The following is a 13,159-nucleotide window of genomic DNA, read 5'->3' as shown; positions in this document are numbered from 1 at the left end:
ACTGAAATCCATCTCTGCAGTCTTTCCCACCTATCGTGCCTTCCACCCAGGCAGGTCGGCCAGGAGCAGTAGCTTCCTCAGGAGCAGTGGGCAGCCACATCCACGGCACCCTGGGACCCCAGTCCAAGTGCTCAACCCACCTTCTGGCCAGAGACATGAGCAGGAGAGCGATCATGTTTTTATGGGGGGGGTTCTTTTACGGAGGGAACCCATGGGAGCCAGCTGAGAACATGCAAACTACCCAAAGAAAGACCCGGGAGATATCCCACCTAAGCACCGACAGGCCCCCCTTCGGGGATTGAACACAGGACCTTCTTGCTGCACGGCAGCACACTAAACGACCGTACCTTTACATAATGTGGCTAGGAGCTGTAAAAAGACTCATTCCTCCCCACTGTAGCCGTAACCATGTGTCCAGGGCTCTCTCCGATGTAGGGATAACTAACCCAGATAGGCAGGAGCTCAGGGAGTTAGCGTGGGGGGCTAGCTCTGTTAGGCCCCTGACAGTGATGTATTGCCACTGACTGGGCGCGTCAGGGAGAGTGCACAACTCTGACTAGACCCAGTGGGTGGGAGAGACTAACAGACGGGTACCCCTTCCACACACACACACACACACACACACCCCACCCCCACAAACCCCTCCAACCTTTTTCCAGTTTTTAACACCGGGGCCCTTTCAAAATCCCTCCCTCCACTTCCCCTGATGCACTGAGGAGGCCTTCCTGTTTTGTTACTTTGTCTCTGTCTCTTTAATTGCGTCAACATACATCTACAGTCATCTACACTTCAAAGTTAACTTGTCTTATGGGAGACATGTGGGGAGATGCCTGTGTGTGTCTTTGTACGTGTGTGTATGTGTGTGCGCGTGTGCGTGCATCCAACTGTCTATCACTGGTACAGTAGACTATAGCTAATGTTTTTACATTGTGTCAAAGAGTGCATTTGGCTCCAGCATGAGGCGCTAGCTAGCCCACACTGTCCACCAACTGACAACTGTTCACTGTTTTCTCTTCGGTCATGACAGAAGTGTGCAACAAAGACAAACAATCTTAGACAGCAATTATGTTCTGAGGAGCGAGATTCTTTACAACCCCAGTTTAGAAGCGCTGCACAAGAGTCTGTAAGTGTAAGCTTCCCTTTATGGCAGTCAACTAACTTTCCAACAGATCCCTTTTTACAGCCCAGCCAAAACATGAGGCAGAAACAAAACAGTTTTCTGATGTGGATTTTTGGTCTATAAAGTATTCCTCTCCGAGAAAAGAATGCTCTGTATTTTTCCACTTTCATGGATATGTTTGACACAACATCCTATTTTGGCCGTAATCACATTTTCACAGATTTTGAGTAGTTAGATTTAACACCTTTATATGACGGTCGTAAAAAAAAGGGTGATGAACATAAAATGGCTACACGGAGATTAGAAAAGAAGAAGCGGAGTGTGAAAATCCTCACTGATTGCACCAAGTGTTCTTTGAGCTGTGGGCTTTCCAAGCGCAGGCTTCCCACACATACACAAGAATAATTTCACGGCATTGGAATTAAGACAGAATGGCAGTAATTCATTACATGTTTCTCATCCTTGTTCTTTGTGACAAAAAATCGTAAACTGTACATTAAAACATCAAAATCTTCTTCTAAATGAGTCCTAAATTTGTTTGCATGAGTTTCAGAAACAGACAGTGATTGAAACTAATTCAAACCTGTTTGAAAATAGAAATGGGAAAAGTTACATAAACGAACATTAAAGCATAGCGTAAATTGTTTGCAACAAAACTATTACCTGACTTACAAACACATTTTGTCCCCAACTTTAAAGAAAATTCTCGTCTGAAAGTATGAAAACTGTAGAAATGCTTGCTCTTCAAAAGAAAAACACAATGTGCTTCCAGCATGGTGTGAATATATCAATCATTACGACAGATAGTAGTTATCCGAGAGCCAGAGAGTTCTCCTAAGATACCTTCACTGTCTCCACTCATACCTGCTAGGAAGGGGAAAAATGGTGTGTGTAATTTAAAACATGACACCACAGCATTCTCTCAAAGTCAAGTTCAATTTCCCCCTGAGTTGTTGTCAACCAAACCTTCTATACAGGCAACGATCCGAAAGCATACAAAAACAATACGCTTTTGGAATGCGTATTGTGTTATAACATGAGATGCTAGTACCAAGTGTTACTTTTTGGACCCCACGTTGTTTTAGCTGAATATAACAATAAAGAAATATCAAAATTGTACACACATTTGTTTGTGTTTTAGTTTTTTGGAGATGATACTGAGGTCACCATTACAGGCAATGTTATAAAGAATGTGTTCAAGACAGTCTTTTATATTGGTTTACATTCAGGTTTATATTGCTGGGGGTCAAAGTGACCCCAGGGGTAAAAGATGTTTGAAGATAACATAAGCGTTAAGTTGACACTATCCAGCACCTGAGATTCTTCTATGATGTGTGAGCACATGTCATCTTTTCATTGCTGGACAGAATCAAAACATCACGGATTTGGCAAAGGAGGGGTGGTGTCGGGAAGGAAACAGTAAAGTTTTGAGTATAATGTTGATAACCCATGGGAACCCTCCCAATCACAAGAAGTTAGATACAGGAACAGAATGATCTTGCTCAGTTCCCGCTAATGCAAACTGTTTGGGCTGTGCTTGCAGGGGAATGCATAAATAGCATCCCATAAACATCTTCAAATAAAATAATCCCCTCCAGCAGTTTTTTGAAAAAGCCCCTGCAGCAGCTACCCTTTCACAGAGGGCTTTAGATCAGCTTTGGACGGCTTTTACATGGCCCTTTTAAGTTTTTACGCTCCCCTTTTGGCAGACAGCAAAGTGAAGTGTACCAAGGCCTGCACTCTAAGAGCACGGTGGTTATAATGAATTAAATATACCAAATCCTCAACCCCGGCAGCCAATGAGAATTATTTGTCTTATTAAAGTGGCATAAAACGCTGATAAAAGTTTCATGCAGCAGTTTTTTTTCTTCCTATTTCTCCCTCCAACTTAGAAGGGAAATGCAGTGGCAGTGCAGTTGTACAAAGATCATGCAGGGATGAAGCTGCTGTAAGTGATAAAGGGAGGCAATCCAGCTCTGTCTTATTCTGAAAAAAAAATACATATCCAAGCCTCCATTAAAATTAAGTGACTTCATACTGGAAATGTATTTAAATATCTACAGATACATAATGAAATGCTTAATTATTCATGTTGAGCAATTAGCGCTGAACGAGATCAAATTATGTAATTACGTTTTAAGCAACTCTTAAACATGTTTATTTGAAATGTAATTCAGTTTTAGGACAACTCAGGCAACACATTATAAATACAATTATGTATGAACAGAATCTTTATGTGTTATGATATTCTCTTTCTGTTCAGACCTGATATCAGAATCATATATGCTGCAAAATAGGGCTTTCACTTTGAAGTAGTATTTAAGGTCCCTGTTACTGTGGTTACTGTATAACGTTATCATGTTGTTTTCAACAACAACAAAAAATATGTAAATAGCTAAATACAGCTGCATTTGGTGAACTATCTGTAGTACCACTATTTGCAAAACTACTTGGATTTTCAATCTTGTGGATTTCGAGTAGTCAAAACAATAAAAATCTCCATTCTTTAGACATGAGCAATTTTCTTATTTGCTGTTGAGCTATTGCAACTTGACACAGACAAATGCACTAACAAAATGATCTTTCCACAATATTGTACGAAAACACATTTCATCATCATTGCAACACTTCAGTCAAAATAGTATCTGTGAAAGAACAGACTGTGAAAGAACAGTTGTCTGTTCTTTCACAGTACTACAAGTAAGCAAAATACTCCACTTTCACAGAAATACTAGATGCACTGCACGTTTGAACGTCAATGCTTAAAAGGGAATGTCTGAGCTCAAATAGTATGTATTCTCATCAATAGAATTGCTTGGCTCTTAAATGAGAACTAAAGACATAGTATGATAAAAGTAGCCTATAAATAGAACTGTCTTGCAACAGTACTGTTGTTATCGGATCTGCTTTTGTAGCAATAGTCTCATCTTAGTCTTTGACATTCAACAATTAACTTGTAACTTGACATTTGCCCTCAAATTGAAGCACCCTTACACATCATAGAATAGTCAATCCCATATTAAGTCAACAAAAGCAAGCTGGTGTGTCCTTCGACATACAGTTTAGCCATCAATAAAGCAGAGACGGTGTCTGTGTCTTAAAACAGAGCCAATCGTTATTCCATTTCATTTGAATGAATCTGCAAGACCGAGGCCTACACATAATACAAATAAATGGTATGAAACCAGGATATCTGGATACAAATGGATGTAATATGCTGTGAGTGAGGAAAGAATGAGTTATGTATGTATTTGTTAGGAAGATGGGAGATAGGGACGAATATCAAATAATTCCTTAATCCATCATAAAAGGGGGAAATGGCCCCGCGTGCACATTGCAGATTCGAGAAAAGTTCAACAGCCTTGCTAATGTCATATTCCCCCCCCCTCCATAAAATATCTGGGCTTAGGCCGGTGGCGGGTGGGTGCACTCGAAAGCTTTTATCCCCGGTGACAAAATTATGGATGACAACGCATCACAAACGGCACTTATTTCATATACACGTGTCGTGGGAGGGGGGGGATGTAAAATATTGAAAGCGGCGCCAACGCCGGGCGGAACATTTACTTTTCGGAAATGAAAATTTAATGCCGCAATACTTGAGCACAATTTGGTTAACCTGGAGGAAGGGAGGGGCATGGAGCCATCAGAGGCAACATCGAATTCATCAGCTGGGTCTTTTTTACTGGGGCCGGTGTGTTACAAGCCCTCCTCTGAGGAAATACATCAGGCCTCCATGCCCCCATGCTTTAAGAGGCTGTGACGGTGATGGAGCATTATTGGTTCTCATCTCACTTCTGCGCCAGGGACATGTCTTAAAAGCATCTGGGGTTGAACAATGGGGCAGTACACAGGGCGTTCAGTCAACAACACCAGCAAACTCAAAGTTGACCAACACATTGTCATGTGCCGACGGTCAGGTTTGTGGAGGTAGGATTTGGAAGATTCATTGGAGGGGTTTGACAAGGGTTTAAAACGAGTCTCATTTTTGGAAACTTGACAACACTGATTTACGGACTAACTGAAATCTTCAGTTCAGTGAGAAGATGCACCATCTGCACCCTGTCTTAAAAAAATCCGCTATTGGTTCAGTCACAGTCAAGAAAGCCAGAAGTGAAATATGTGATGATGTGGTAGTTAGCAGCAGTTTGCAACTTACAACAACAACAACATGGTTGGCCTTGGGCTGGTGCATTATCTCAAGGAACATATCATTTCTTCAGCGCTCTGGCAACCGTTTACCGCTAATCAATTGTGGTTCTTTCACTTGATGGACAGTCACTCCTAGCCGCCATCACCACCCCCAGATCGCAATTTTACCATCCCTGTCAAGCCTAATTAACAAGTCAGACGTGCAGTACGGAACATTTTTGCAATTAACCTGCTAAGAAATAGTTGCAGGATGCTAATTGCCATGCTAGTTGCCATAGAGGCTCATTACCATATCGTATGTGTGAAAGAAACACTCATGAGATGTGTTTTCACCTATACCGCAGAAATCCCACCCGTTCCATACACGAGGGATGAGGGGAGGCGAGGTATTTTATCATCAACACTAAATTATACTTTTTTCTGTAACTTTTCCTAGCCTTACGGGTGAATATTTGAGCAAGCCAAAAGAAAGAGGGGCAGAACCAGAATAATAAATAATTTAGAAACCAGCATAGTTTTTAGTACCAGTAATCATTTGCAACAGAAATAAACAAGTCCACAGTGAAAGCACAGTGAAAACCCTGTGTACTGCTATAACTAATGGAACACATAGACCCAACAAGCCAATATGAACCAGGAAAACCACAGCTCATAACATGCCTTTAGGAGCATCAGAAATCATATCAGGGATTTCACCCGATAATGTTCACACTCTACTCAATTTTCCAAACCACTGGTTCATAATGTCCATCTTAACATTTGTCAAAGAGACGCAAAATAGGTGGAAGCTCACCAGTGTGGTACAGTACTTGTTGTTAAGAACCAGTGACTGACTTAAGGAGTATAGTAGAGTAGTTTAACAAATCCCAAATGTCTTGTCATTTCTCAGAAATGTCATCCAGATATTGCATCTGTAATGGTTTGTGGTATCTGCCCTCATACAGTATGCACACAAAAGTGTGTGTAGCTATATGGCTAGAGCAGCTATACAAGCAGCTCTCTCTACAAGTGTTCCTCCTGTTGCATTTGACACCACTCACATTAAGTGACTATGACTGACACCGAACTGCAAGGTTTTGACAGTTGAAACCATGAAACATGCAGTACTAGACTGAAATTTTGAACTAGATTACTCCAAAATAATTATTGTATACAGAAACTGCAGCAATATACTATGTTAAAAGAGTTGTATTGTACAAGGGATGAAACTATGTCTAATCTTCTCCCCTAGACTATTATTCTTGATATTATGAATATAGATATAACTGTAAGTAGTAGTAGCAGTAGTATTCTTGTAATTATTATCAACATATTATTATTATTATTATTATTATTATTATTTTGGTGGAGGTTGCACACACTTTATCTAATGAACATGCAGACAGATTTATTCATCTCATTAGCTCTCTATTTGATTGCCCTGAGAGGGAATGTCCCCCACAGGCTTAAGAAATGCTTACCTCCTGAATCTGAGTTGGCTGGTAAATCAAGTTAATGATTTCAATTGCCCTCACTTCGCTTTATTACAATCTAAGCCCACAATTGATTCAGCCAAGCGTGAATGTACTGTATACAGAATACCATTATGAATATGTATTTGGTAGAATGCAAACACATCATTTGCGCTTGTGGATTGAGGAAATAATACAGCAGTTACACTGCATACTGTACCTGTGGTGTGTGCCAGGTGAGCTATGGTCTACTTAACTTCGCCTTTCCCAAAAATAGAACTACGGTGAAGACTAAAAGCTTATTCTATGTGCTTCATGATATCAGATTCTGGACATATTTCTTTGCTCAAAATATTAACCTCTTGCTGCATTGACTGAAGAAGACTATTTCAGCAACACCACTGTAGTTAGCACATCAAAGTGAAAGTATCTAGGACAACGGCAAATATGCCCTAGGCTTGTAATTGTATAAAACTGCCAAGATTTTGTTCTAAAGCATGCAGGGAATCACCTCAATCCTCTTCCCTCCTCCAACCAAATGTTTCCCTCTTTTCCCTTCTAGGCGAGTCAAGAAAGGTATCAGGGAACTTAACAGAACATGTATTTCAATCTCTATCCATTAATAATAAAACGTTAGCATTAATAGTAACATACTATTGTGTATAGAGTTCATGAGGAAATCTGAAATACTCTGATTTCAAAAGTTGTTTCTCCCGAAAGAGAAATTACAGTTTTGTCATTAAACCAGAAAAACACAATGGAATTAAAGTACACCCAGTTCTAATCTGCCTCCCAAGAAAGTGAAGCCCATTTTATAGGAACAAAGAACACAGTTTTGTCAATTTGCTCTTCATTTGAAACAGTACGGTAAAGGAACCGTAGAAATACAATAAAATGAATTAGAACACTTAGAAAGTGTTTGAACTTCTCTTTTAGTTTTCTTAGCCAATTAACAGTTCCCTTCAAATCTGGAAAACACACACTTAAGGTAAAACAACACAATCATACATTCACTCGACTATTCTGCTAAATGTTTTTCAGACGAATCTTCCTCATACGAGTCACGGGCACACAGACACACACAACCTTACACACCACACACATACGGGCTTACACACACACACACACACACAGACACACACAACCTTACACACCACACACACACATAGCGTCACACATATATGCCTCTTCTCTTTTTCTCCTGTTGCAGTCCCAATAAACATTCTTACATTGGTTTACATGGTTACCAAGCAAACACTTCCCACTAAATGTATGTCCTCAAACTAGAAAGACCCCCCCCATTTTAAGATTACAATTACAGTTTATCAATTTGTTAAAATTTCTCATAAAAGTATAGTTTAACTACCAAGCAGATTGCATACTGACAGTTTTTACTGTCAGTAAAACTGTCCTGCTTATTATATTCCATACATCACAAACACAAGTGATGTATGCACACTAGTATGAACTACATATCTATAAAAAAAATCTTAAAGAATGTCTACTCATGTGTAGGTGAATTACACCAACCAGCGTCTTCTGCCTATGGCATCCCTTTACTGTAACACACAAGACAGCACGGACACATAGAGTATTCCCATCACAGATATTTTCCATATCAACAGATTTATAGCATTCACCGCTGCCTTTCTCCATGATGAATAACCAGCCAATCCTAGTGGGCTTAAAAAAATGACCAATCAGAGTTAACAATCCAAGCCCTCCTGAAACCCCTAAAAAGCAGAACTTGTGCATGTCTGGCACTAAATGTGATTTACAACAAATAAAAAGGAATACAAGAAAATAAACTTACAATAAAACTATGATAGGAGTCTCCAGACTCTAAAGTAGGCAATATGATGACAAGACTGTAACCGTACTGGGATACTGTACAAAGCATAAATGTTCTTCTTTGACAAGCTGCCAAACACCACTTGAAAAAATTGTTTACTAATGCTTTGTCCAAGTGGAATATAATAAAGCAATATTGTTAACAAGACTAGGCTTACGCGAGTGACCAATAATTTCAATAATTTGCTACAAGAGACTTTGTAAAACTCTGATTAAACCTATTGAATTAGTAATACACAGAAATAAAAGGAATTAGTAATAAAAATTAAAATATGAATGGATAATGTGTGCGTGTATTTCTGTGTGTGTTTCTGTGTGTGTGTGTGTCTGTGTGTTTGTGTGTGTGTATGCATGAGTTGAGAAGATTTAAGCATAATTCCATGTCCACACTCTGTACAAGTTCAGACACTCAACAATTCTAAAAAGAATTGCTACAAATGTATGCTGTATAAAATTACAAATGTCTCTTTTAGTTGACTGTCTCTCTCTCTCTGTCTCTCATAATGTTAGTGGTCTCTTCATTTAAAGTTATGGCTCCACCAGTCACTTCATAACCACATTTCCGTATGCCCTGCTAATGTTTTAACATGTTGGTCACCAGTTTATCACTGATGCCTCAGTGTCATGTTTCTGAAACCCCATTGTCTCATTTTAATGGTGACCCTATAGCATATATCTCCTTCAGGTATGGTCAAACTGCTCTTCAACTATGGTCTATGTGTTTCCTCTTTTTCTTTTCTCATATCATCGATTCAAATAAGTAAACACTGGATATATTACTGCTGAATAATTCATCTCGGCTACTGGGCCTATATGAACAGAGCCTATATTAACTCAAATGGTATATGTTCAATGACATAGCCTACTGCAGACTGTATGTAGACTGAATGTAGTTTGTTCTTAATGAGGCGCAATGCTTTTGTCGCGTAGCCTTGCTATAGATATTAATCACAACTGGTTTAAACATATGTTTAGTGGTCAATGATTTGTGTGTGTTTTTTGTTGTTTTTACATTAACACGAATTCCACCATAGCAATCTCGATGTCATCTTCGTATGATTCCTATTCTGCATGCATGTCTACGGCTCGGACACGGATCATCAGTTAGCTCGAGTTAAAAGAGAGATAGGTGTTGAGGCACTGGTCGCCGGCTAGTCGAGTGAATGCTGTGTTCGCCTCCCCCCGACTCAACGACGAATTGTGTGGATAGAAAATGTGTGTTGTTGGTTACCACATCTGTACGTTGTATAGCCTAGGCAACTATACATACAAATACAAATTGGACCGCAAACATGGCGGTAGGTGATGGGCTAACGTAGAGAAAATCTCGTTGAAATAAACGATGCAGTTGACGCTCAATTCAATGACTTCACAACAAACTATAAAATATTGCTATTTTGGCTCACCCGTTTTCTCTTTGATTTCGCAGAGAACGCTGAAGAGCGCTGGTTTCATTCTGTGACAGTTCAATCCATGTTTCCTATGTCAATAAGGACAATAAAAAAATCTTAGTTAGTAACAATAATAGAGTTATACCATTTCATGTTGAATAATTGGAGACCCTCAGCAATTCACTTGTTGTTTTAGTTTGTATTTTTTAGGCGGGAATTATGGTTTGCCCTATTCTAACACAACACACGTCAATACATATTGCCTTTTTAAGTTTTAAATGTAATCAGATCAGTTATAATGGTGCAATTGAGGCTGAACACTTTAACCAATTGCATGACCAAATAAATGTATTAATTATTGAACATCACCAGGCTATCATACCATGACAATAAAGCATTTCCATTAATGACTCATTAATTTAAAAAAATAACTAGCCTAATCGATTGTTTTTGAAATATCTATCTCGCCAATTTTTATGTATAATTAAAAGAGACCAACTTTGCTTGCGCTTCATCCAGACTTTGGTCAGTAATTGTCATAATTTGATGAAGAATGTCCCCAATGTCTTGCTTTCTTCCATCCCCATCGGTACCCTCGTGTCCGTGAGGCGGCGGTAGTCCCATGCCTCCTTGTACCGGATGACCAGCTAGTGTCACGCCGCTGAGTGCCTGCATTATCCGGGCTTGTTCCTCCATATCTACCGCAACTCAATCAATGCGCTTCTTTTCTGACCAAGCACAGAAAAAAGCGAATATACCGTGGATACTCAATCACAGGCGTAATGTAGTCCAGTCGAGAACAGATACGAGATCAATACACTGGAATAGGAGGCTATTTTAGCTGTAACCTGTACAATTAGTATCTGATTATTTTCCGCTTGCACTTTTCAACTCAGGGTATGCATGCGACTCAACGACCATCTGCAATATTAATAAAGTAGCAGAGAAAAGCGAAAAAGGGTGGGTATATTTCATTCGCTGGTGTCCGAATCAATATCTTCCAGATTACTGTAATTTCCACCGTGCGTTTTGTTTTGGCTTCATCCTCGTTCAGCTCATCAAACTTCAAACGTCAAACTTCCAAGATTCCAATGAACCAACAATCCAAGCGCAACTCCAGAGCAAACCAAAAATGAAGGCTACGCGAGGACGTCAATGAAAGGAAAGTTGTAAACTGCAGTTTCCTTCTCTAATTGCTATGCAATACCTGCAGCAAAAGTGAAGATATGGATGGTGATGAGGAGAATAGCCAACTGTTTGGCCACTTTTCAAAGTTCAACGTTGACACAAAAAATGTAAGATGTAGGCTATTCTTAGGCTACGCATCAAAAACGGTGCGTAATTTGTATACTGTTAAACTGATAAGCATTCAATTGCATGACGGCTTTCGATGGTTCGCTAGCGATTGACAAGGTGCCACTCGACCAGCAAGGACGTGATAGACTGAAAGCAGGAGTGAGGAGCACAAAAAATAGAAGATCTCTTTGGACATTTATGCTCCACCCCTTTCGGGGTTGCACGCTTTTGCCACTACATGCCTTCAACTAAAATACATAATTATTACGACGAGAGATGCCGCCAATAAGATCCCTTATTTTTGTGTAAGCATGACATTAACTAGCCTGTACTTTTCTAATTGCAAAGGATTATGCGCAAAAGGTATAGTCACTGGTGCCGTAAAATATATTTGGAGATGGACGCACATTAGAAAAAGATCAGAACGGACAATGAATAATAGGATAGCATATGTGCTTGGAAAGGTGCGCCGAATTATACTGAATTCTTTGCTCACAGGACCAAAGTGCCTATTCTCGGTGAGTGTGGAGAACGGGTGCGTGTGGTAAGCCACAGACGGTCAAATATGCTAATGATACATTTCAGAAATAGTGTCCCACCCATGATATAAGCTACATGTTGGTATAGCGTAGACATACTTTCCATGGTAATTGTGGATATTTGCGGATTATTTGCATGGTCCTCCTTTTGGGTTGCTATGACACCACCGTGAAGTTATTGGATGCTTAAGCAGAAAAAAATACACCTATTTTGTCCTGCAATTAAATATGGTACCGGCTTAGATATATAATAGCAAACAATAACAAATTCTTATTGGGTTTTTGGAAATTAAAACATAAGTGCTTGTTGACTTGAAATTATATTTTTAGTCAAATCTAATCAATGGGTTAGGATATATACATATATTTGTATAGATATTGCCCATAAACTGTAAACCCTGTCAATGGTGTTTTGTTCAGCATTTTTGTTTGACAGTGGGGTGTACAACAGTTATTTTAGTAGGCTATGAAACTAACACCTCATCCCAAAAATGATCCCATGTAGCCAACACAACCACTAGATATGTGAGACTAGAATAGTTTATAGTGATAAAAACATTTATAGTGCAGTATGAAACTATACTGTGTGGAGTAGGGATTATGTTCTGTCACTCTGCAGATATTACAAAGAAAGTCTTCTAATTTCTATAAATAATTATTTTACAGTTCTGCAATGCAGTTTTACAGTTGTGTTTTACTAGTTGTTTGAAAGATGCTACATCATATCAAGACGGTACCAGTGATGCAGAAGGACATATTTTGTATCAGTTGGTCACATTATTTTGTGTTCACGCTGAACACAATGGTAAGATATCTTCCTTTAAAAACAATGGCTGACAAGTTAACCACACATAAAGTAAGACTGTAGCAACAATAACATAATTGGACATTTATTTTTCAGTAAATGTTTATATGGCAGAAATTTAAAAAACTGTTTCTCATGGGCTTGTCTTAACCTTCTAGTATTAAATCCTCCTGTGATTTTGTGTAAGTATTCATTGTTCTTCTTTGCCATATAGTTTTAAACTAGACATTTCCTGAAAAACAGTATAAACAAACCCTTTGTCAAGAAATCCTGTATAGGAATGCTTTAACTGTTGTAGAGGTGGGGCAGGACAACACATGTTTTTCTTTCATGTTTTCCTTATTTTCTGTTATTTCTTCCCCTGAGTTATATGATGACACTTGCTTTTTTCTTGACCTTGAAGTACCAGCACATCACCACTCCCTGGAGTTGAGGAGCAAGAAGAGCTCCTGAAATGGATGTAGCATTTATCACTGAAATATGCTCCTGTCAAAGCATACTAGTCTACACAAACCCAATGTGAGATCACAGGTATAGAGTACCAGTTAGGGGGA

General features: G+C 39.2%; 1 protein-coding gene across 6 annotated transcripts in view; it reads right to left on the bottom strand.

The window, feature by feature from the left end:
- The window catches only part of pbx3a (pre-B-cell leukemia homeobox 3a), a 47,116-nt gene extending 35,712 nt beyond the window's left edge, over positions 1-11,404 (bottom strand). For all 6 annotated transcript variants that reach the window (XM_047014950.1, XM_047014951.1, XM_047014952.1 and 3 more), the window contains exons 1-2: positions 10,465-11,404; positions 9,981-10,054 (exon numbers count right to left, since the gene is read on the bottom strand). In XM_047014950.1, the coding sequence (XP_046870906.1) occupies positions 9,981-10,054; positions 10,465-10,661 (271 nt within the window). In that variant the 5' untranslated portion in view covers positions 10,662-11,404. The remainder of the gene's footprint in view (positions 1-9,980; positions 10,055-10,464) is intronic.
- Positions 11,405-13,159: the final 1,755 nt, after the last annotated feature.

The sequence above is a fragment of the Hypomesus transpacificus genome, unplaced genomic scaffold (genome assembly GCF_021917145.1).
Source record: "Hypomesus transpacificus isolate Combined female unplaced genomic scaffold, fHypTra1 scaffold_27, whole genome shotgun sequence".
Taxonomy (NCBI): domain Eukaryota; kingdom Metazoa; phylum Chordata; class Actinopteri; order Osmeriformes; family Osmeridae; genus Hypomesus; species Hypomesus transpacificus.
This window is presented reverse-complemented; position numbering and strand designations above follow the sequence as displayed.